The 22,971-nt window shown below is 36.5% G+C and overlaps 1 protein-coding gene across 2 annotated transcripts in view; it reads left to right on the forward strand.

Annotated features, from left to right (window-relative positions):
• MAGI2 (membrane associated guanylate kinase, WW and PDZ domain containing 2) overlaps positions 1-22,971 on the forward strand; it is a 761,840-nt gene that overhangs the window by 440,525 nt on the left and 298,344 nt on the right. For both annotated transcript variants that reach the window (XR_012650015.1, XM_075024752.1), the window contains exon 3: positions 17,119-17,238. Coding sequence is in view for 1 of the 2 variants with exons in the window: in XM_075024752.1 (XP_074880853.1) it covers positions 17,119-17,238 (120 nt within the window). In the remaining variant the exon portion in view is untranslated. The remainder of the gene's footprint in view (positions 1-17,118; positions 17,239-22,971) is intronic.

Raw genomic sequence — 22,971 nt, forward strand, 5'->3', positions numbered from 1 at the left:
AATAATAAATAGCCCAATTTGCACTTGTAATTCTTACATCCTTAAATCTTCCTAAAGTGTCATTAAAATTCAATGTTCCTTATACAGAATGATGTACAAGCAATACATATTGCAAAAATTAGGTTCAATGGATATGTAAGAGGTGGGTTTATGCAGTAATTATAGCATTACTTCATTTATAATTATTATCTTTATTAGATGTAATTCAGCCAACGAGTATAATTTAGATACACACATGCATCTACTACTTTAATAAAAATATGCTTGCTGCCCTTGACAGCTTATGCCTCAAGCAAACCAAATGTACTGAAAGCTCTACCTCTTCATGCATTCTTCTTGTGGAGTTCAGCCAACACAAAGTTGTTGTTGCTGCCATTGCTTTGTTCTACTTTCAGGAAACCATTTACTATAGCTAAAACAAAAAAGGCCTTGTTTCCAGTCATTTCTCTTCCTCAAAGTCAACTAATTCAGCAACTAGTATTCTTGACTAGGTTTTCAAAACCTAAAAAAGTGTTATTAGATTTAATGTTTCTTTATTCAGGGAGCTTTTTATACTGGAATTCAAATTAAATTCTTTGAAGTACACTCTTTTAAACAAACAAAACCAAGCAAACTTCTTAAAAACAAGAAACAGAGCTAATAAATCAATGAACTTGGTGTTAAACTATGCAGATTAGATGTTAAAGTCACAGCTTCATGTGAGATCTAGTTACTTAATCATTGAAGATATGCTATTTTTGTCAAATGATTGACAGAGATGCTCCCCCAGTGGTACACCTATGTTGTCCATGGGTTGGTGGTTTTGTCTGGAGGATTTCTTGAGTTCCATGCCTGTCTGTGCTAAAGTGGTACAACAAAGTGGGAGTTAAAGTTGAAATTCAGTCTGGTAACCTGACAGAGGAGGTACATGATTTGAATGGTACTGCATGTGAGCTGGTTCAACAGCTGTATAAAAGAAGTCCTACTGTGTGGCAAACCTGAAGCTTGTTGGTAACTGAGGAGAGAGGTCACTTCCCAAGGTGTAGATGACTCCTACCTTCTGCTGAGCATGGAGGCCCAAGGGTTGATGCTTGTAGTGTTGATGTGTTGCTGTTCTGGTAAAAACTGCAGCAATACCTCATCCTTCCAGAACTCGTCATCGTTCTCTCCTGGAGAAATAATTGTAACAGCAGTATTAGCTGAGGTTTGGTACGTCTGCATACAACAGTATATCCTGACTAGTATTGAGTGAGCACAGCAGTATTCATGTTTAAACAGCTTAGTGACAAATGTCGTGTTCCACAAAAACACAAGGAAGGAGCCTGAGCCAAGATAAAGTGCCTGTCTTCCTGTTCTCCATTACAACAATACCAATGATAGCAAGTCAACCCTGCAGTTTTAAGTGTAGGGACACCACCTTTCCCTAGAAAGGATCACGATGTTGAAAAGTTGTCTCAAAGGAGACAACTCTCCTTTACACATTCTTCAAGATAAAAACATTTAATTTCTTTTTTTTTTTCTGCGGGTTTTTCGTCATTATTTTTTGAGAGTACAAATGTTTCTACTACATTCGTGCTGTATATGTCCAGACATTATTAGTCTTTGGGCTTAAAAGTGATCTGAGACATATTTAATTTCTCTAAATTCTCTGAAGTAAATTTTGATTTTCACTGATATTAGTAAAAATTAAGCCAAAATTAAATCTTGTAAATTATTTTAAGTAATGGACCAGTATTCCTTGGATTTTGATGGAGATGTATCTTTAAGGTATACTGTCTTACTTTCATTAGGAACGCTGAAATGAGGTTTCTGCTTCAGTTACACTGAAGAGAGGAAATGCTCAGTTGTTACATAAATGGTATGCACATATGTGACATTCTTCATGACACAGCTTATTATTTGGTAGATACAGCACTCTGTATTGATGATTATGATGTAGTTCTCATTTAGTAATGTTTGGGCCCAATCATGCTCTTATTTCAATGAATTGCAGTTTTGCTATTGACTGCGGGAGTAGAAAGGAGAGGCCTGTTATTATTTCACTTGTTGATTTTAGAGAAGTCACTTCCAAATTATCAGTTATCAGCTAACCAATTGCAAAATATTGTCTTTAATACCTCCTGTATTATCTAGAGGCAAAAACACAGTTTGGTGGATAAAAATCAAGCAACAGAGGAGAGGCAATAGGGAACAGCTTCTGAAATCACATCCCGATTTTGTATAACCACATTTTTAGTGCAGTTTGGTATGCAGTTAATCTGATTAACTTAGCCTTCAGAATTGGTTTAAACCTAATTTTTATCTTTCTGCTAAAGGAGTGGGATCATTTACATTGCCAGATGCAGCTGATGTTCTCTTGGTTTTTAACACTTCTCAGATGCTCATTGCCCATTTAGCAGCCACTCCATAACATTGACCATGTATCAATGTAGAACCCTTGAGGTAAGCAATGGGTATCACTGAGAAAAAGTGCTATGTTCTACCTAAGGCCAAACATACAGTGTGCATCACTTCTTGTGGGTAAACACAAAAGAGATGTCTGCTGAGGTCATTTTGATTTATGATGTCAATTCTTATCCTGGTTAGAATTCACTTTCAGATTTTAGAAGCTAATTGATATTCTTATGGCTTATTGTTGGTTACCTATATTTATATGCTTTGATCCAGATTCACCTTCTGTTCATAGACAAGATTTCTAGTGAGCTATTATCATTTGAGTGTATTCATAATGAGGTCTACTTGTTGGATTGGGCACTGGCTGGAAATTTGTCAGGTTTGTCAGTAGTATGGTTTTCAGATGAGAGTAAGGAAGCTTTCTCACTTTTTGTAACTCCAGAGATCATTTGAAACAATCACAATCGATTGAAGTTGTCAGTCCTAAGCCAGTGGACTAGTTGCCATAATGATGTATTTGAATCCAACTCATCAACAGCTAAATTACTCAAAAGTATTAACTGTCCCCTTTTAGTAGCTGGGGCCATATTTCAGATAAGTGCTTTCCAGAAAAGTGATGTTTGGATAATTTGAGAAGTTTTTTGGTGAACTTACTAATTATCTGTTGGGAGAAAGCACCATGGACCTGAAGGTCCTTGGCTGGATTTATCTTAGTGAAAGCCCCTTAGCCAAGGCCTAGTCAAAAACGCTTTAGCTTGGGTTCACCTCACCTAACTTTAAGCACATACTGGAGGCTAAGGGGGCTGCTGATCCTAAATGTCTTCTGAAGTCAGTGGAGAAGCTAGAAGTGTCAGTCTGACTGAAATCACCCTCTGCCGAATACACAGGAAGCTTTGGAGGTTCGGTTGTACAGCACAGGCCTGCATTGAATTGTATTAGCATACCTGTGAAACCATGGGTGGATATTGGCCATTTCTTCTAGGAGCTTAAAATTAGGATGGAGCAGCAGAACATTATTGCGTTAGTAGAGAAAAACACAACAGATCTCCAAAAATTGAACTTCCCCCTCTTTTTTTTTTTTCCTCTCTTTTTTTTTTCCAAAAAAAGGAAGGGGGGGCACCTTGTCTAAGGCAGCTGGGAGAATTATTAGAAAAGCTCAAGGGCAAATAATAAAGTTAAGTTTTCCTAATATTACTGTCAGTATTTCAATGAAAGTACACATAATGAAATAAGCAGATGAGCTTAAGTGGCAGCTATAGAATCAGTTTACAAGGATGTAGGAATAAGCACTTCTCCCAGATTGTCTGCTAGCCCCTTTGTGCTTCTAAATGTGGATTTTTACTCTAACATGTGGAATCTATATGCACTTCTGAAACATTACCACTGAAAATTAAACCAGTCTTTTGTTCTAGACTATTCACAGAGGAAAATCAGAGTGTTTTGTCTAGCATAATTTGATTCAATTGTGTAGAGTTGCGTCATACATACATATCTACCTTCATTTAACAGAGTTTTTCCCAAACTGTAGATAACAATATCCCCTGAATGTCCAAGACATGGTGTTAGACAAAAACACCACAATTCCATCATATAACCAGAATTTAAATCCTCTCATGAGTGGGTATAAGAACATATGGTTTTGTTAGCCAAGGCACTGAGGACTACCTTTAACAGTTGTCAGAAACTCTTTTTCACCAAAGGGGAATATAAACACCTACAACTAGTTGTTGTAACTGTCTGTTATTCCCTTACCCTGAGAAACAGAGCAGCTGTAAACTGTCTCAAGAGATCACAAGAAAAGGGATGGGATTAAAAGGATAATGCCCCCAAAACAGCGATTTAAGTCTTCTAGGGCTACTAGATATAATGGGAGTAAGAACACACAGTAAAAATACAAAGATTATGCTGTATGTGTTTCATGAAGGTATTTTATTTTCAAGAAGAACTGTTCAGCTAGAGAGATTGACCAGTGCTCAAATAAAGAGAAGCTAGGCTGGCATGAAGATTTCTAGAACTGTAGTGTCTGAATATGAGCCATACTTCATAACAAGTACATATTTGAGTTAACAGAATGAGCTATTTATCAGGCAATGTATGTATGTCATGTACACCACTTTCAGTAAATTGAGAAGTTATAAATTCATCTCAGATTTTACTGCTGTTGAACGCAGTGGCACTTCTACAAATTGGGACGAAGAGACCACTGTATTAATGGTGTGTGGTGCCAGAAAAAAACCCCATCGCATTAGGATTTGGATCAGAGAGATCACTTGTGTGAAAAAGCAATAGTGATACTGTATGTAGCTATACAGAGCTCATGAAATGAACTTTGAAGAAGCAGAAATGCTAAGATGCTTAAAAGGAAAGAAAGGACATAATTATAAAATAAGGAATATTCACATTCTCTGATAGCTGGGGAGCTAAAATCATTGACCCAACCTTCTCAGGGAATTCAGTTTTCTAATTATCAGAGCTACAAATTCTTAAAAAATAATTAATTACATCCATTTTTAAAAGTGGTATAATTAGATATGTTTCAATTTGATATAGGTACTTTTAATTTGCTCTGTTATCATCAGTAGCAACAGATGCCAGTTCTTGCTATCCATTTGGAGCTAAAATAAGTGGAATTAAACTCATCTCTAGTGACTACTGAATTGAATGTTGCAAGGTTGATTATTACAACTCATCATATCAGAAAAGGAAGCCTCACTGTACATGAAAAGCGGCAATTTTAATTAGCCAACCATAGTATCACTTGTCATTCACCAACAACTTTTCTTTCAGCACTGCTGAATACAAGAAGAATATCAAGGTCACACCTGTGACTGAAATCTTTCAGGTTGTTCCAAGCCCTTCTTTATTCAGACATAACCTTCCACATAACATTTATGTTCCTCTGGAATAAGGAAATTGTACATTAGTTGGAGTGTGTATGCCTCATGAAATGACCTTCACCAGTACTGTAGTTACACCTCAGAAATAATTCTTGTAGGAGATAAGAATAGCAGTGGGCTTCCCTGCATTCAGAATTATGTGACATTTATTTCCTCACCTTCACTGTATTTGACTCCTTTGAAGTTAAATCTAAGCTTATTTTTTTCTATCTTCAAAAGAAGAATGAACAAGGCTTTTTAAATTTCTTTTAAAAACTTGAAGATAGTCACAATATCTAAATCTGCAGCATGCACTTTTAAGTTTGTGAGTATGCTATAAAATAATGACTCCTGTATAAATAATTTATTCAACTTGTTACTGAGGAATGATTTTTTTTATTAATGTGAGTTAAGCTGAAAATAGTTTTTTTCCTAAAAACAGATGGAAAGAGATCTGTTTCAAATAGTTGGGTTTTTTTATGGGGAGTCATGTTTTTAGGGAAAATAATTTAATATAAAAACTAAGATGGTTTCAAAATAATACATTTCTTTTCTCAATAACATAGTAGAAGTGTTCCATGATGCATTAATTTATCTGAAAGAAGGAGAACACATTTTCTCTCCCACTGTTTTAAACTGGACTTTTCAGAACAGAAAAATCAAATGTGTTTCCTTGGAATTTACTGCATAAGTTCATAGTTCAATCAAAACTTTATTCCCTATGAGAAACAGTGGATGAAGAAGAGCAACAGAAAAGTTTCTTCCAAGGAGTCCACACCATTATTGTGTATTTCCTACTTTTGCTGTTTGTAGTGGAAAGTAAGAGGAGGAAAGAGGGAACAAGATGCTTTCTCTTACTCTAGAAGCAGAGAAGAAAACATGTGCTTTCTGTGCCAACATGCCCAGGAGGTACAGCATTCAATAGCCTGTAGCGTTCACGTGAGAAATGTGCTTCTACATGGACAGAGCAGCACTGCCGTGGGAAGCAGTCCCACAGCATGACTTTTCCTTCTGCTGAAAGCCTTCCTGCAGCATGTGGTGGCATCCCACAGTAAGAAATCCTGTCTAGCACTGATGGGATCCCTACTGAGGGAATACAATTCCCTGTGTCTCAGTTCAGTGTTTGCTCTGCTGTCTGGATAGCAGCTGGCCACCAGGGATTTCGGCTGCGAATCTGCTGGAGGTGTCGCACATGGCATTGCACAGCCACTCATTCATTTCTTTGAACTCTGTTCATTATACATGAGTGCAACAATTACATATGAGCATATGAGCATTTTTTGTCACCAAACCAAGGTCTAGTCCAGCTGTCTGGTGAACAATGCAGAGATTTGGCTGTGAGGAATAAAACCATCAAAACAAAGTAACTTGTAACTGTCTTCTACCATTCAAACACCATCCATTGTAGTTTAACAAAGTTGGTTTTGATTCAGAAGAAGAGATGTGCTCTGGATTGGCTCTTGCTCCCATGCCTTGTTGGATAGATATTGTTGAGGTACAGCAGAACACAACTGTGAAGACTATGGAGACAGAACAGACTTGTGTCTGAAGACTGCCCTGTTTTAAGTACAGGGTTTTTTTCATTCACACATATTAACTAGGTTCCGTATTTTAAGCATAAACTCTCTTCATTTTTCTCTGTGTCATCTGCCCTAATCAGTAAATAACCCTTAAAATCCTGTTATTGTTTCTTACTATTGATTGATTCATTCATTAACTGTTCTGTATTATTGACATAAACTTCCAAAACAGCTGAAGTGAGTTTGGTTAGGAATACATCTGTGGATGGTTTCTATGGTAGCCTATTCCACATTCCCTCTTTTAATGCCTCTTGAAGTAAGACTGTAGATTTAGAAAATCCATTTATAAATATTTTCAGAGATTTAGTAGCAACAGCTAACAACTCCACAAATCCTTTTAAAATATCGTATTAAATAGACATGCAGGGTGGCTGGCTTCCTAAGTTTGCGTAAAATATATAGAGTGAATAAGAATATTGGTACTTTTTCAGTTTAGAAGTTATTATTGCAGGCACTGCAGAATCTTTCAAGGTACACTGTAGTCTGTGTATGATTTAAGCAGGTTCTTCAGTTCTCTGTAGTAATATGTACAAGCTGCCTAACAAAAGTCATCCACAGCAGTTTATTCATCATGTTAATAAATCAACTGGTATAAAAGCAGGTTCTGTTGTTGATAGCACAAGTGTTGTCCCTTATTCCAGATGTAGTGTGTTTCCAGGATTTCTGAAAGTATATTTGAATGATGTGCAGTATAAATAGATGTTGTGACATCACAGTTGAACAAACTATCCCAAATCTCACTTAATAATATTTCCATGGATGCTCCATTCAGTTGGACTGTCAGTAGGTATAATAGAATTGCTAACACTGGGCAAAAATTCAGCTGTGATACCTGACTGTTTAGCAGACTTACACATGCCAACAGACTACTATGCAATTAGTTCTTTAACTACATCATCTATCCTCTTGAAGAGCTGCAAAAAATCAGACATTTCCCAGAAAAGGCTTTGTTCTTCCAAAGACCTTAGAAACCATATTCTAATTAAGCTTTTCTAGTAGTAGAAAGCATTTTGCGTGTAATTAGGTGTACCTTTATTTTATTAGTAACATCAAAAGTCTCTGTCTAGATCTCATTACCAGAAGACTTTTATAAAACTGAAGGAATGTATGGAAACATAAACACTCATGCATACGTGATTCTCTCATCAGAATGCCCTGATGCATGTCTTGATTCTTCAGCTAGTTCTCTTGTGCACATATATTCACTTTCATGTAAAAGCCTGTTGTTTATAGCTGGAATAAATGTTTATGGGCGTGTAAACATCTTTGTGCAATGGGAATCAAAGTCCAAACTTCCAAAAGGTGTAAAGATTTGTCATCATGTTTTAGTTTATATCTTTACCTGAAAGAGTGGAAATTCATGAAAGAGCAAAGCTGAATGTCTAAACTGTGTACAAAAATAATCTTGGACTTTATTAATTATTTATTAGCTCTACAAGTTCCTGATTAACCAAAATAAAATACCCAACTTCCTACCACCACAACCTCCCATCCATTTATCATCAGATTTTTCAAATGTGCATTCTCAAATGTTTCTTTAGAGCAGTTCACTGCTTTCTTTCCTATCTGTTTGGAAAGCTGATACAGTGTTTTAGTTTTATAATGAGCATGAAAGATATTGGGATATATTGCAGGAGTGTTTGCTAGGAAATTAACATGTTTTATGAAGAAAATCCTGGTGTCTTCTAGAGCTTCGTGTCTGGTACTTAATCTTGCCTAAAAAAAACCCAACCCTAAACCCAAAAACCACTCAGCTTTTGAGGCAATAATGCAGAATCCAGAATGATTCATGACTGGATTTTCTCCTTTTCAATTCTTGAGCACTGAAAATCAGATTTCTTTAGGCACTTAGCTAACCTCTGTAAGGTCTACACTTCCAAATGCCAGAATATGCATAATTTCCCAGTTCCAGGAATTACGTAGAATATAATTTAAGTGTTTATGATATCTGCATTAGCAGCAGCTTTTCTGATTGTTTGTACAATGTCTTCTGCAATATTCCATGCCTAACTTGACACAAAGTATTCACACTTCTCTGTTGTTAGCTTTTATTTCTGAAGTCTATTGTTAACATCTTAAAAGATACTCTTGGCAAAGATAACAAAAAAAAAAGATGGTTTATTTGCTCAAATGCTGTGCTGGCAATGAAACTTGTATAGCTGGGCTTAATGCTGGGTCAGAGTTGTTCTTAAAAGAAGGTACTCTGCAGACTTAATGAGGAATTCACCAACAGCAGGAAAGTGACCCAATTCATGCCACGATTACCAGATGACTCACGTACCTTTATAGAGGGAACACCCAGTATATCAGTGCCTGTCACAGGATAACAGCATGAAAGTGCAATGATCAAATCCTCACATGGTGTAATGGGTAGCTCTGGATATGTCACAGTTTATTTTAAAGAAAAATCTTCAATTATCTGCCTCAGCCTACAGCTCTTGTGCTGCATTTCTTCTCCGAGTGTCTTGCTGGTTCCAGTGGTCCTCTCATAATTAACCAAATAAATAAACAAATAAATATCCTTCCTACCAGCAGTACTCATCTAGAGCAACTGTCATTCCCATCCCCTGATTTTACTTTGCTGTTTGGCTCCAATATGACTTAATTTTTAAAATGCATAAATTATCTTTGGGCTGTTTTTATGTGCATTGTACAGTGTCTGTCACATTGCATGAAACCAAAAGAACAAATAGAAAACCCAGGCTGTGTTTAAACAGAAGCTACTGAATGCATATTGTATGTAAAAAAGAAGTATTTGAAAGGGTATATGCATCTGGAGTGTAATAAACCTGCTAACCACCAGGCAGGAGCTTATTTAGCTTACCTAATGCATATGTCTCAAATTTAGAAAAAGTGAAAATCTAAAGAACCACAGACTGAATGCATATTCTTTCCATAAAGGACATGCTTATCTGTTACTATATGCATTGTAGGTCTCAAATCCAGGAAGTCACTGCCTCTGGTTTACCCTATAAAATGTAAAACATATTGTCCTAAGAATTATGGGGTATTATAGAGTGTGGGCACTAAAGCTTAGTACACAGTCCTGTAAGACTGCTTTTCACAATCTTATATTTTACTTCTTCAGGAAAAATCAAAATGTAACAATGTCATTAATCCCAAAGTGTATTAGAAACTGTTAAAAATATGGGTTAGGCTTTTTTTTTTTTTTTTTTTTTTTAAGGGTTTCTTTTGATATGACCCAAATTCTCCACTTAGTTTCAGTGGACACTGGATTGAGCCATGTAGTTAACCTGTTGTTTCTGCTAATATCAGTGGATACTGATGATGCACAGGGATTGGAAAACTTCCTTTTAATTCACATGAATTAAACACCCAGAAATGAAACTATTAGTTCTGTGATGAGGTATGGCTAAGTGCTTTTCCCTTTCTAGTAAAACTTGTCAGAAAATCCTGGAGATAGTAAAAACACACTGTTTCTTCCAAATACTGTCTGCTAAATACCTACCTGGCTTTTCCTCACCGTAGAGCATTTAGCACCTTTGCAAGTGGAGTTTGAATTGATTAACCTGGAGATCTTCTTCAGGATCACATTTGCCAACAATCTGCTTATTAATACAGTTTGAAACTATTACCCCCCCCCCCCCCCAATATTTTCAGGAATCTGGAATTCATTCATTTGCTTCTGCAATTATTTTTATAGGGTTGCATCAGAGAAATTGCTGGTATTGCACACTTAAAAAGAGGAAGAAACTTTTCCCCTTCATGACCCTCAGCAAGAAGGGGCTTATGCCATTGTGTTTTATGTTGTTGTTATGAGAAGTATCATAAACACTTGAAGCTTCCTGCTCTGTAGTACATCTAAAGTCACTTTACTTGAAAATTATGTTTATTATTCTCTTCAGCTGGGAATTCAGTAGGTCAAGACGAATGTGGTGTTTCTCTGCTTAATGCAGTTAGTAATTTGACAAGATAGGTATAATTTCCCATACATTTCAGTTCCTCACAGTAATAGTGTCCCAGAGTAATTTGGCAAACAAACAAAAGAGCTAATTACACATTGTTGAATTTTTTGAAGGCAAAGTGTATACAAGGTCGTACCAAGGGCTCAGCTGAAGTTTATTAAAGATTAGCAGTCTGTTTCTGCAGGAGGGATCCCTCCAGCTACTGTAATGTATGACAGCCTGGCGTACCGCTTTCCACAACAAGCTGTTGTACAGAGCAGAATTACAGAACAAATTTTCAGTCGAGTGTCTAATAATAGGGCTTTATATATTAAAGATTTTTTTTTCTCTTTATGTTTTGCTATATTTGGAACAAATAAGCACTATAAGGCCCTATTTGCTTCCATACATTTGGAAAATGGATCTAGGAGTAGATCATTACGCAAAAAGGGCTAGATTATTACTGTGCCTTTCATTTACATTGTAAATCCTTGTGGCAAAGACACACCTTTGCTTTTGTATTTACCTCAAGCAATAGGAACCAATCTGTGAATCCAAAAGCAAATCAGCTAAATAACTGTGAAGGTGCTTTGATTGCGAAGAGGTGTGCCATGTTTGCCTTTAACTTGCAATTAAAAAATGTAATAATATAAATATTTATAATATGCCTATAAGCTCAGAGCATTGAAACCTGTGCACAAAGTCTGTGAGTAGGCATTGGACCATGCAGGGACTAAGGCCTTTACTTCTACTCTCCTGACCATCATATAGACTGTACAGGAACACTACTCGTGCGATATTATCCTTGTAATGCTGCCAAAGACTCTAAAATACACATTATTTACGTGCAAAGATGAAGTGTCCTTGAAAATGTGTCTATGGTACTGAGCACAGAACACCTTTCTGAGTCTTTCTTGTCATAGTTTTGGGATTTTTAACTAACATTCATATTCCTACGCTGACCCATAAATAAATTTGCTTCTTTTCCTAACATGCATAAATACATGGAGTTAGCAATAAAAGAAATATTGAGGCAGCACCTTTCCTGCTTTTGAAATTAGCAGAGCTGGACAGAGACTGTGAAGATGCAGGGCTTCTAAGAAGCAGAAATATTTCCAAAGTCAAACTGAGCACCTTGTTCCCAAATAAGCACTAATATGTTACAATTATGTACTTGGATGCTGAGATTAAAGAAGAGTCATATAAATTCCTAATTGTTCTCCTACCTGTACAAACTGGTGTGGAGCTTTCCAACCCTGGAGTTCTTCCAGAGTTAATAATTCTATAGTTTTTTACTAAAAATGGGAATCTGGACTGAACAATACATGAACTGACCATTTTTCCAATCTGCACTAGCAGTCAACATAAAACTTCCATGTTAAGTGTTATTTATTTTTCCCCAAGCTCATATAAGCCGTATTTAAAAAATAGTTTATTGCTATTAAATTAACACACTCCTTTTCCTATTCATTGTAGAGATTTCTTAGGTGTCTAAATTTATACCCTTAGGTATCTTATACTCACTTAAAAGAAAAATGCTCTTTCAAAGGCTATTTGTGTAAACAGCACTTAATTCTTCTCCAGAAACATAGAACTATCATATAACATAACATTGAGCATGGAAAGCCTGCACTGAAGTATGGTGGATCACCATATTTCTCCCTGTAGAACAGAAGAAGAAACAAACTACAAAGGCAAAGGTTCTGCTTTAAAAAAAAATAAAAATAGATTTCTGCCACATAGCTTAAATATCTCTAAACCATACCAACTATCCATCTTGAAGTTATAAATCCAGACAAAGTAGTTGCTCAGCAAATGACCTTAATATTGCTTTTGAGAGCAAATCGATGAACGATGCAAGCAGTGCTTATGAAAACAAAGAACATCAGTATCCATGCAGATTTTGTAGACCAAGATCCTGTAATTTCTAAGGTACCTACATGTTGTGTGACAGCACTGGCTTGTATGGACTGGTTGTGGTGACTTGCAAGCTGTTCCTATTGTGTCTTTTGTTCAACAGCAACAATAGATTGCATTTGTCATAAATGTGCATAGGGGAAATATCCCTTGCTGGTCTTGATCCTGCAAGACCTAAAAGTATCATGTTCTTTCATTACGGAATTCAAAGATTATTTTTTCATATGTTACCATGGTAACAAAATGGTAACTGGGTTCCTATTTTCATTTTACATTAATAAAGGCTAAATATTATAAGCAGTAGCATGTATGTCCTATTAAGCCTTGATGCTGTATAACAAGAGGTGTTGTGTTCCTGTAAAAATATGAGGCTTGGAATTAATCCTTTGGTTTAGATTCTGAATCACTATAGATTTTAGGCCTGCTTGTCTGTCCATATGAATGTAGTTAAAAAATCTATTAAGAACAGTAACTCTGTATTAGTTTAAAAGCAAGGAAAAGCAAGGAAAAAGAAAAATTGCCTATGACCTATAAGATTCCTATATATGGACCTCAATGTTCAGACTTTGATGGGTGTTTAAGATTCTCCAGTAACTGTCTCCAAGTCTGTAAACCTGCACATTGCAAACCCTATGGTGCTTACAGAAAGGTATAAAGGATGGCGGAAGTATTAATAGCAGCAACTCAGTTCCTCCAGGGTGAAGGAGTAAAAGAGGCAATAACTATTGATTATTCCATTAGCCAGGGAATTGCTTTAACCATTTGCAAGATCTCAGGTCCTCCGGGCTGAGGGAATGAGAACAGATGCAGGAGGGAAATGGGACTCAGTAAGATTTTATCAAGAGCAATAAAGTTCTGGTGGGGATGGAAACTGCTGTACCTGGGGTAAGAGTCACCCTTAACACGTGTGACTAGTGAACACGGTTTGCTTTTTTCTCTGTTTTTTGAAGGAAGCAAGTAGTTGACATCTTATAGGAGTACAACCTTCAGTATACATTACAATGTGGAACTCTTGGAGCAGATTCCCTAAGGATTATAAGAAAAGAGGGTGGAACCTTCCATGTTACTATCTGAGTGATAGTATTATCACCTGGCATTGTAGGACAGACATAGCAGGTATAGGTAGAACTGGCAAGAAATTTTCTAGAAAATCTGCTTTTCCTTAAAAATGTTCATTTCTGTAATTTACCCATTTCAATTCAACTTTCAGGAGAAAGGATTCCTCATCTCCATGCTGGAATATCTAGTGAAACCATAGGGTGCAAGAGAAATGGAGAAAGGAAAACATACTGTAGAATTACCAGTAGCTATTTAGTCACCTAGGAAAATCAGTGGGAAACTGGGATTAATGGAGACTAAATTAAGAAGCTGCTATGTACAGTAGCACAGCGGCAATTCTAAAGTGGAGTTCTGGGTCTTTTGGTTTTGCCACAAAAATCCATTAGTTTTATCCTGAAGCAAAATAGGAACTATTTTAAATCTTGGAGTGTTATAGAACAAGGTAATGATTACATCAACAGCTCTAAGTACAGGGCATCTCATGGCTACCTTACATGTGGGGATAAGTGATGAGCAATTCGACCAGAGAACAGACAGGCTATAGCTAAGTGCTGTGTTAAGGATATAGAATTACTGTATAATTGGACCGTGCTTTTCATTTGAAATAGGGGAAGCAGATTAAACAGAATGTTCAGTTCATAGTGCAGGGTGTATGCAAACATTATCATATATGTACTATATCTGAGAGAATGTGACTAAGTCACATAAGGGCAGAAAGATCAGGTCTTTAGCTTCCAATTTAAGAGAGGGATTCAGAACCTGAAATTTAGCCCATTACACTTTTCTAGGCAAGTTTACCAAAGACTGTGACCGAAGTAGAGAAACAGAGGGATAATTGAGTCTGTTGTTGGACCTCTGGTGAGACCTTGCAGTCATCCCTGCTGAATATATATCCATGTGTTTAAAACAAACTGGAGTGTATTGACACTTAGTATCATAGAATCATTGAAAATTTAGATTGAGAGGGAGCTCAGTAGATCATCTGGTCCAACTTTCCACTCAAAGCAGGGTTTACCTCCACATTTTATATAACTCTATTTTTGTCTGATTGATAAACTTCTGTTAATCTTAGTTTGGCTACATAAGAAAATATTGAAGAAACAGTTAGCTAGAGGTACTCATCTAGTATGCCAGCTTCTTCCCTGTGCCATGTTTGGGAATAACATAGCCTTGATTTGCCAAATTGTTTTATGAGGAATGTACAGTTCCTGTCAATAGACTTCGGGAGTGAAAAATTCCTCAGGAGAGAGCATGCAGATCAAACATCTGATGCCTGTGCTGTTAGCAGAGCTCCCAGGAGCTTGGGGTCTTGCCAGAATCCTTGTGCTTCTGCAAGGTTCTTACAAAGGGCTGGAGATCTTTGAGGATGCTGCTGCATTCCCAGAGGTCAGATATTCCATGGGGAGTAAATTCAATATATTTATGGAGAATCTAAATGTCTGAGTGCTTTAACCATACCATCCCTGAAACACAATAGTAATAATTCTAACAAACCCATCTCTGCAAATATGAAATTCCCAGAAATAAACAGCCAAATAAGACAAGTTTTAGTTTTAAATGTTGAGATGAAAAGGGAATTGGAATCAGACAAATGAGGGAACTTGTCTTATAGATTTATCAAAACATATTCCTGATGTTAGCTACTGAAATTTTAGCTTCTCAGGCTCATTCAGTCTTTGCCGTAGCCATTCAGGCTGCCTGTGAGGAGAGAAAGATGTCTATGACAAGCAGTCCCGATAACCTAACTAAGGCACCATTAAGTCTCTGTGTCTCCACTGACAGCAAGGAGTTTGGACAACTCTGAAGGCCATCCAGTGCTTTGGCAAAGCTGAGCACCGGCCAGTGGGAATCGCTGAGAGCATGGGAGTCCTGTCATTGTCACTGAGAGAACCTTGCACTTCTAATGTGCTCTTCGTTGCACAGAAGTCTCCATTAGATCTAGCTATGGAGTGGGATTCGGTATGAGATTAAGACAGCTGCATTTTGGGCAGCGCAAAGGATAATTTTGTGCATTTGGGGCAGTGTAAGGGGTATTTTGTCCTTGGCATATCTGCTAGCTTCACATGAATATCTAAGGCGTCCCACAGAGACCTATGTATGGCCAACTGAATTGAGCTCGTAGCAGGCAGGCAGCTGAATAGCTCTCTTGCTTCCACCGTTGATGAGATCTCTATTGACTGTAATAGTTTATACACATGGCAGAAATGTAGACAATTACATTTAGTTTTCTTAATGTCATGATGAGTCTCACACAAAATGTTTCAAGAGGTTTAAATGCAGATGTCTGAATAATAGACATCCAAAAGTAGATTAAATAGATTTTATGTTAGCTGATCTGAAGAGATGTCTGAATCACTACTGCATAGTATGAGAGTCACGATACAGTGGTTAAGGTGGTGGATTAATAACTGAGGAAGAGACCGTGTCTTTTGCACAATATCATAATGCCAAACTTTTGTCCAGAAAGTGGAAGAGCTGGTTTCTAGCCACTTCCCAGTGTCAACAGCCTTGAAACCAAACCCTGTGAGTGTGATGTAATCACTATAGTATTGATAAAGAATTGATTGATTATGATTTTTCAAACACTGGGACTGAGGAGGACCTAAAACTCTTCCATTTCCAAATGGAGTTTTGAGACTTACTGAGTGGTTTCAGTCAAAGTAGGGATAGCCTGACCACAATAAACTAGACCATTAAGAAATTAGGTCAAATTCAGATGCTTCCCTGCTAACATCTCAACTTCTGCTAGCTAAGCCGAGTCACTTCTCAGCATGTATGAAATACTGTCTGTCGGCATTTAGGGAGTTCTGTCATCCAGAGATGACACTAGAGGCAGTAACTAAATATAAGCACCTTTGCAGTTTGACAGCATGGTTAGCAGGTGATTTGAATCACTCAGTCCCTTAAGCCTTACCATTTATCAAGTCCACTTATGAGACACTGAAACAAACAATGTGAATACAACCCATATGGATTTACTTAGAGATTTATTATTTTGTGTACTAAATAAATGTTTAAAAGTTCATGAAACAGATTAATTGTAGATGAGACTTTGTTTGAAGCCATAGAAAATACACATCAAAGATTTGTGTTACCTCTGAATGCCTGGTGTCACTAAGGGTCTTTCTAGTAACATAAAAAGAATAGCAGTATGATACATTTTCATTAGTGAGAATAAATAATATAGATCCAAAGAACATCTGGCATGATCTTAAACATGCATCTCATATACCTCTGTCAGCTTCAACAAATGTAGCTATATGGTATTGAAAGACATCCTCACAAGGAGTATGTGCTATATAATGTGCTGCATAAATGGTTTACTTTGATAAATTTTCCAAAACTTTCAAAAGATCATTCTACATTTAGGTCATGTGCTTGACAGTGTGTCTTTTGTCTTATTAATAGGCACCACAAGGCCACATAAGGAGGGGGAAGTCCCTGGTGTGGACTATATTTTCATCACTGTTGAAGATTTTATGGAATTGGAGAAAAGTGGTGCTCTCTTAGAAAGTGGAACATATGAAGGTAAGCATGCTTTTACTGCTAAATCTGTCTCATGTTTCCATTATGCTTTTTTCTAATCGATGGAATTGCACTGGGACATCCCATTACAAATGTGTCATTGCTACTGTTATCAGAAATTTGTGAAGAGCCATATGGCAATTATGAAAATATTTTCATATGTAAAAGCTAAATGCAGATGGTTCATTGTAATTTTAGTATATTATACTGGTTAAGAGAAACAGGATAATACATTGCATGTACAGGAAAGAAACACTAGTTCTTTATGCCAAATACTTGAGGAGATTTCCACAAAATTTCAGCAAACAGCTGTTTTTCTAACATACGACAAACAAACTGTACAACAGAAGTCAGTTGTAAGGCTGACACTTTTCCTTTGCATGTGTGATCCTGCAAATACCAATCTATATCAGAGGTTGAAGCATCACTATTTAAGTAAAACAGGAAGGATTTGCTATGTCATGTCTTATGGGCTTTGTAAAGTTATTGAAAAGAAGTCATTAATTTTGTAATATGACAGAGGGATGGGAACTGTCCTAATGACTGTATTAGAAAATATCTGTATATGGGGCAAAGAGCCAGCAGCTTATTGCAGAACAGTGCTTCCCAGGAGAACTGATGATTCATCTGGTTTTAAACCTTTTCCAAAACACAGCTATCCTGAAACTACTATAAATGGAAGGGCAGTTACATACCAGGGCATTTTAATAAAACCAGAATAATGCTATACTGTTTTAACTCAAACGCTTCTTAGAAATACACTAGTATTTATGATAGCTGAGTAATGGTTAGGTCTTTTTACTGTAATCTTCAAAATGACAGGGAACACCCTTTATATGAAAAATATGACCCATACATATAAGAGCACCTGGGTGAGTAGAACCATTTAGAGGAAACAGCCCCATATTATTACTTTATAGCAAAAGAGGCAATGAAGATCTTTTTGTCCTGACTTTGTCCCTGTCAAGGAAAGCATCTGAAGATAAATAAGATGCTATTCACCCCAAAGAAAATCATTAGCTGTGTTATAAATAGCAGGAAAGAAGGTAATCCTTTCTCACCTAATCAGCACAAAGTACCCATGGGAAAGTAAATAAATTTTCATAAAGAGTTATATCAATACAGAACTTGTAACAAAGATTTCCATTAAAGAAGGTCAAAGAAAGGAAAATATAATGTATTTTCCTGTTCTACTTTTTTCCCCACTGTCTGACACCTAATGGTAGAAGTTACCTAAACATCAGTACAAGTACAACACCACAGTTTTATGTTTATCAGAGGTTCATTAAATAACAAGACTTTCTTGAAGTATCTTTTTGTTACCTTTGGTCTTTGAAACTCACATTAAAAGAGTTTAAGTGTAGCACGACTCTGTCATTGCTTGACCATGTAATTTCATTAGTTTGTAGCAAGTTCGTAGAGACTGAACTGCTAGGTTAAATTAATTCACAGTGCTCTTCTGTCCCTTGAGGGAAACAGAGGGGTGTCTTTTAATACCAGCTACCAGAGCTGAGTGGACAGTAAGGTGAAATATTGGTTGGGGAAGTCTGCATAACTCCTTAAACTGGCTGAAGACCTAGCTGAAGAGAGGTCCAAAGTCATGACTACGCAATGTCTGTCACGTCATTTACTGATCACAGATGACAAGTTCACTGAAGCCAAGAAGTCAGAAACTAAATGCAAAACAAAATAAACTCAACAAGACAATTTCTGCATAAATCCTGTCTTTGATTCCCAGGTTTCCCAATCACCAGATGTGCATTCTGACAAATAATAGATAATATATTATCTATCTATGTATTATGGCAAATAATAGGTAACACATTAGAAAATACACCTAGTTTACAGATGCTGTTTCTCCTGTTCCCATATAAAGACTTTTGGACATGACCTTACAAAGCTACACCCCCCCATTTCCTGATTAATTCCTAATGACTGTAGTACCTTCCTCGGGGAAGGATTTTGCTAATCATTCCATCACAAGTTTTCCTGAGCACATTAAGTCTGCAGTGATTAAGTTTACCAGTGACAATTATACCAACCCGAGCAAAGAAGTTTTCAATTCCCCCCACTAAGAGAAGATGATTTTTTAATCCTTCCATAGGTCAAGCAACTTACGTGAGCGTGTGTGTATGGGAGATGAATTTTCTCTCCTCATCAACACTGGCCTCTGAAACAAATCAGCTTTCTTTTTAATAATTCTCCATGTTAATAGATTGGTTTGCAGTTTTCTTTATTATTGCCTTTTCTATTTTTTCTTCAAAAAATCATTCTGTATTTAGCTAAGTTTCTATAGTTCAGCTGAGTCGGCCTATGCTGATTGTCTAACCACAGCCACTATGTACCAGTTTGTCTCTACCAGAAAAAAAAATGTTTTAATGAAGGGTTTTCTCATTTAGTTGAGATAAAAAGACAAACTCTGTGTACATGTGTTGTTTTTCACCACTTCTTGACTAGAGGCATTGATTCATTCAATTTACCTTCTACTGTATGAATTCCAAAGAATCAGAATCTCCAAGGTAAACCAGAGGAGAAGGAGGCCAAGTGGAGACTTACCTGACACTGAGTCTTTGTATTGTTCGTTATAGTGTTCAGTATTGTTGGGAGGGGGGATATTTTCTCATAGTAATAAGAAAACCAGTGAAAACAGTCAGAAACTTTTTGGTCTGATGTAAGCAAATAAAAGTTGTGATTCCAACCTGGACAGGATATAATCTAAAAGTGAAGCCAGTATATATTCTTAGAAAAGTATAGTTCTGTAGGTTTTTTTTTTTTGAAGCACACTTTTTTTTGAGTCTTAAAATAGATTTTTATTTTATAAAAGCTTCAGAATTAAAAATAGGATGCTCTGTGACCTCCTTACTACTTACGCTTTGAATACGCCTTTCTTTGTCTACCACTTTTCGAAAACTGTGCGTGACTGTAGTATTCCAAAGGACTGTAGAAAAGCAAGTATGTTCATGATAAAAACTCTACAAATCTGGGTTTTTACCAGTTTTGCAAATATGAAAACATTTAGTTTCTGTGGGACCAAATCCATTACTATTTTGACCTTTTCTATTTATGTCTTTTTGAGTAACTGCTGGAAAGACCAAGCCATCTTTATAGATATGAATTCTTTTAAACATACTTAATCGTACATAAGCAGTTGCTGCATGTTTTGCAGCTTACCTGTGGTAAAGTTCCATGCCAATATAGGTGACACCATTCAATGCACAACAAAAGAAAGAATACAAGGCTCACTTCCACTCTCACTCAGATTAACAGTGCAAGTCACATTAACTTCACTGAGTTCTGAATTTGTAATAAAATTTCAGTGAATTCCACCAACACATTGCTGTTTGGGGCTGGGAGTGTTTACCTGAAGCACATCAAACTCCATTATTTGGAGGTCTTTGTATAACAGCGCAGCCAGATCCTAAAGGTTTCACTTTGTTTCTTTTTAGCAGAATTCCAATTTACTGTACTGATGAAAGGAATTCTGATTTGGCCTAGAATGATAACTTCATTGGAGGTAAAACTTGTTTTCAACACAGATATTGGGGTAAGGTAACATAACCATAGCTCTGTAGCTGAGGAGGAAGTGTTCCTGTGCAGAGTGAAAGCCACCTGCCTCTATTATGCAGACTCTTGTCACACAGGAGGACATGCCCCAGCAAAATAACACATTTCTTTTCCAGTTTCTGGAATGAAGTTCATAGATGGTCTTTGAATTGGCACAATACCTGCAAATCTATAAAATGCAGAATAACAAAGCTGTGATGAACAGACAAACTGTGTGTATATGTGTGTGCTGTCTTTTATGACTTCTCCAATAGGAGGGTTAGGTCAGTATACTGTCATCTCTCTAATATGCCAAAACTTGTATGGAGATTTCATGGATCACTGACTTTGAAGGCTGTTCCCGTCTCCTGATTAGATCAGCAAAATTTCTTAGCCAGTGCAGCATATCAGTAGACTGAAAATGTACTTCAAATGTATATTGGTTAAGAATGCCAATGCTCATAAACAGAAATGTAACAGCTTCAATGTTATTTCCAAAACCCAGATATGTTAAGGCACATGATTGAAGGTTATGGTACGACATCGTTATGAAGAATTAATAATGTAAGAGTGTAAGAGTAATGTGTGCTATGGGTAGAATTACCTTTTAAAAGTAACATATGCAGTAGCAGTATCAGACATAACAAGAATTGTTCAGTGTATAAATAGTGTAAGAAAAAGAAATGTGTTTGTTGATAATCCATAAGGACATAAATGCATTTCAAATACACAAAAGCAAGAAGGATTTTAGCAATGTGGAACTCTCCAAGAAATGCAGACATAGAAAAGCTTGTTCATAACTGTTAAAGATGTGGCAAAATTATGAAAATAAGTGAATTCAACTGGTACACCTATGAATAATGTACTAAGTAGAACCCTCTTTCTTCCTATCAAATTTTTGTTTGCTTAGAAGAGCTCCATAGCAGTTGTTCTATAAAAGACATCTTATTTACTATTAATATAAGAATAGTCTTTATTTTATCCCATGAAAAGCAATCATTTTAGTTATTCTGCCATTAATTTTGTCAAAAATGCACTTTTTATCATTTGTTTGATCATTTGGAATGATCTGAAATTCATTCACTGGTTAAAATTCAAAGCTTACTGAAGCTATTTAACCACTTACATGATCATGAGTCGACTTCCCTTGGCCCCACTGAAGTCCGTGGTAAAATTCCACATAGCTTAAATGGAGACAGAATTTCACCCATATATTTTTTTACTTACGGAGTATTATTTGGCAGAAGGTTGAATGTTAGCTGGAATTTCCTTAATATTCCAGAACTCTGTAGTTATTAAGTCTTTAAAAAAAAGGTTGAACACATCCCATCGTTAAAACTTTAGTGTTCTGTATTACTTGTTTATTTGACAACACAAAACTTACAGTTGTTTTAGGAACAGTTTTAAGGGATCAGCTTACATGTTTTCAGTTGAGTCACCATTATGATGAGCTTCCGTGGGAAACCGAATGTGGGTTGAAGCTGAGGTCTTGCCTGTGACTCTTCCCACGCAATGGCATATAAGCAACACCAGGAGGTGCTCTGATTCTATCCATCTGGAGAGAGTCCTCGTACCCAAGAAGACACTAAGTTTTACATAGGCTTTCATTCCATCTCTCAAGCCAAATTTAGGCTAAAACTTTCTAAATGATCTAAACCCTTCTGTTCAGCTAATGCATTTTGAATTAACATTTCATTTTACTATCTGTAAATTTAAAATATGAGTTAAGGACTGCTCTGTGTAGGCAATGGAATTTTTAATTACTGCATTGTGGTGACAATGGTTTTATAAAGAGGTTGTGTTTGATTCCAGTAGTTTTGATTCCATTCTTCCATGTAAAAAATTGTAAGGAATTCAAAATTCCACCCACTTACTGTATGCGGCGTTCCCTTATGAGCAGGACATCCTGACCACTCTACAGCAGAGGGATACAAAGGAATGAATGAAAATAAGGGTAATAAAACACTACCCTCCTAAGACCTAAACACAGGAGTTAATGAAATATTCTGATTTAAAATGGAAAACAAAGGAATCATGAGGGTAGATATATATACACAAAAATAGAGGCAGTCCTTCAAAAGCCATGTCTTTTAACAGCAGAAGGTGTTTTCAAGGGCATAGAAAAATGGAATGAAATGAGATACTTAATAGTAAAGATCACATTGCTGTTGAAAGTGCCTCTCGAGGTGGTAG

The sequence above is a fragment of the Buteo buteo genome, chromosome 4 (assembly GCF_964188355.1).
Source record: "Buteo buteo chromosome 4, bButBut1.hap1.1, whole genome shotgun sequence".
Classification (NCBI taxonomy): Eukaryota; Metazoa; Chordata; class Aves; order Accipitriformes; family Accipitridae; genus Buteo; species Buteo buteo.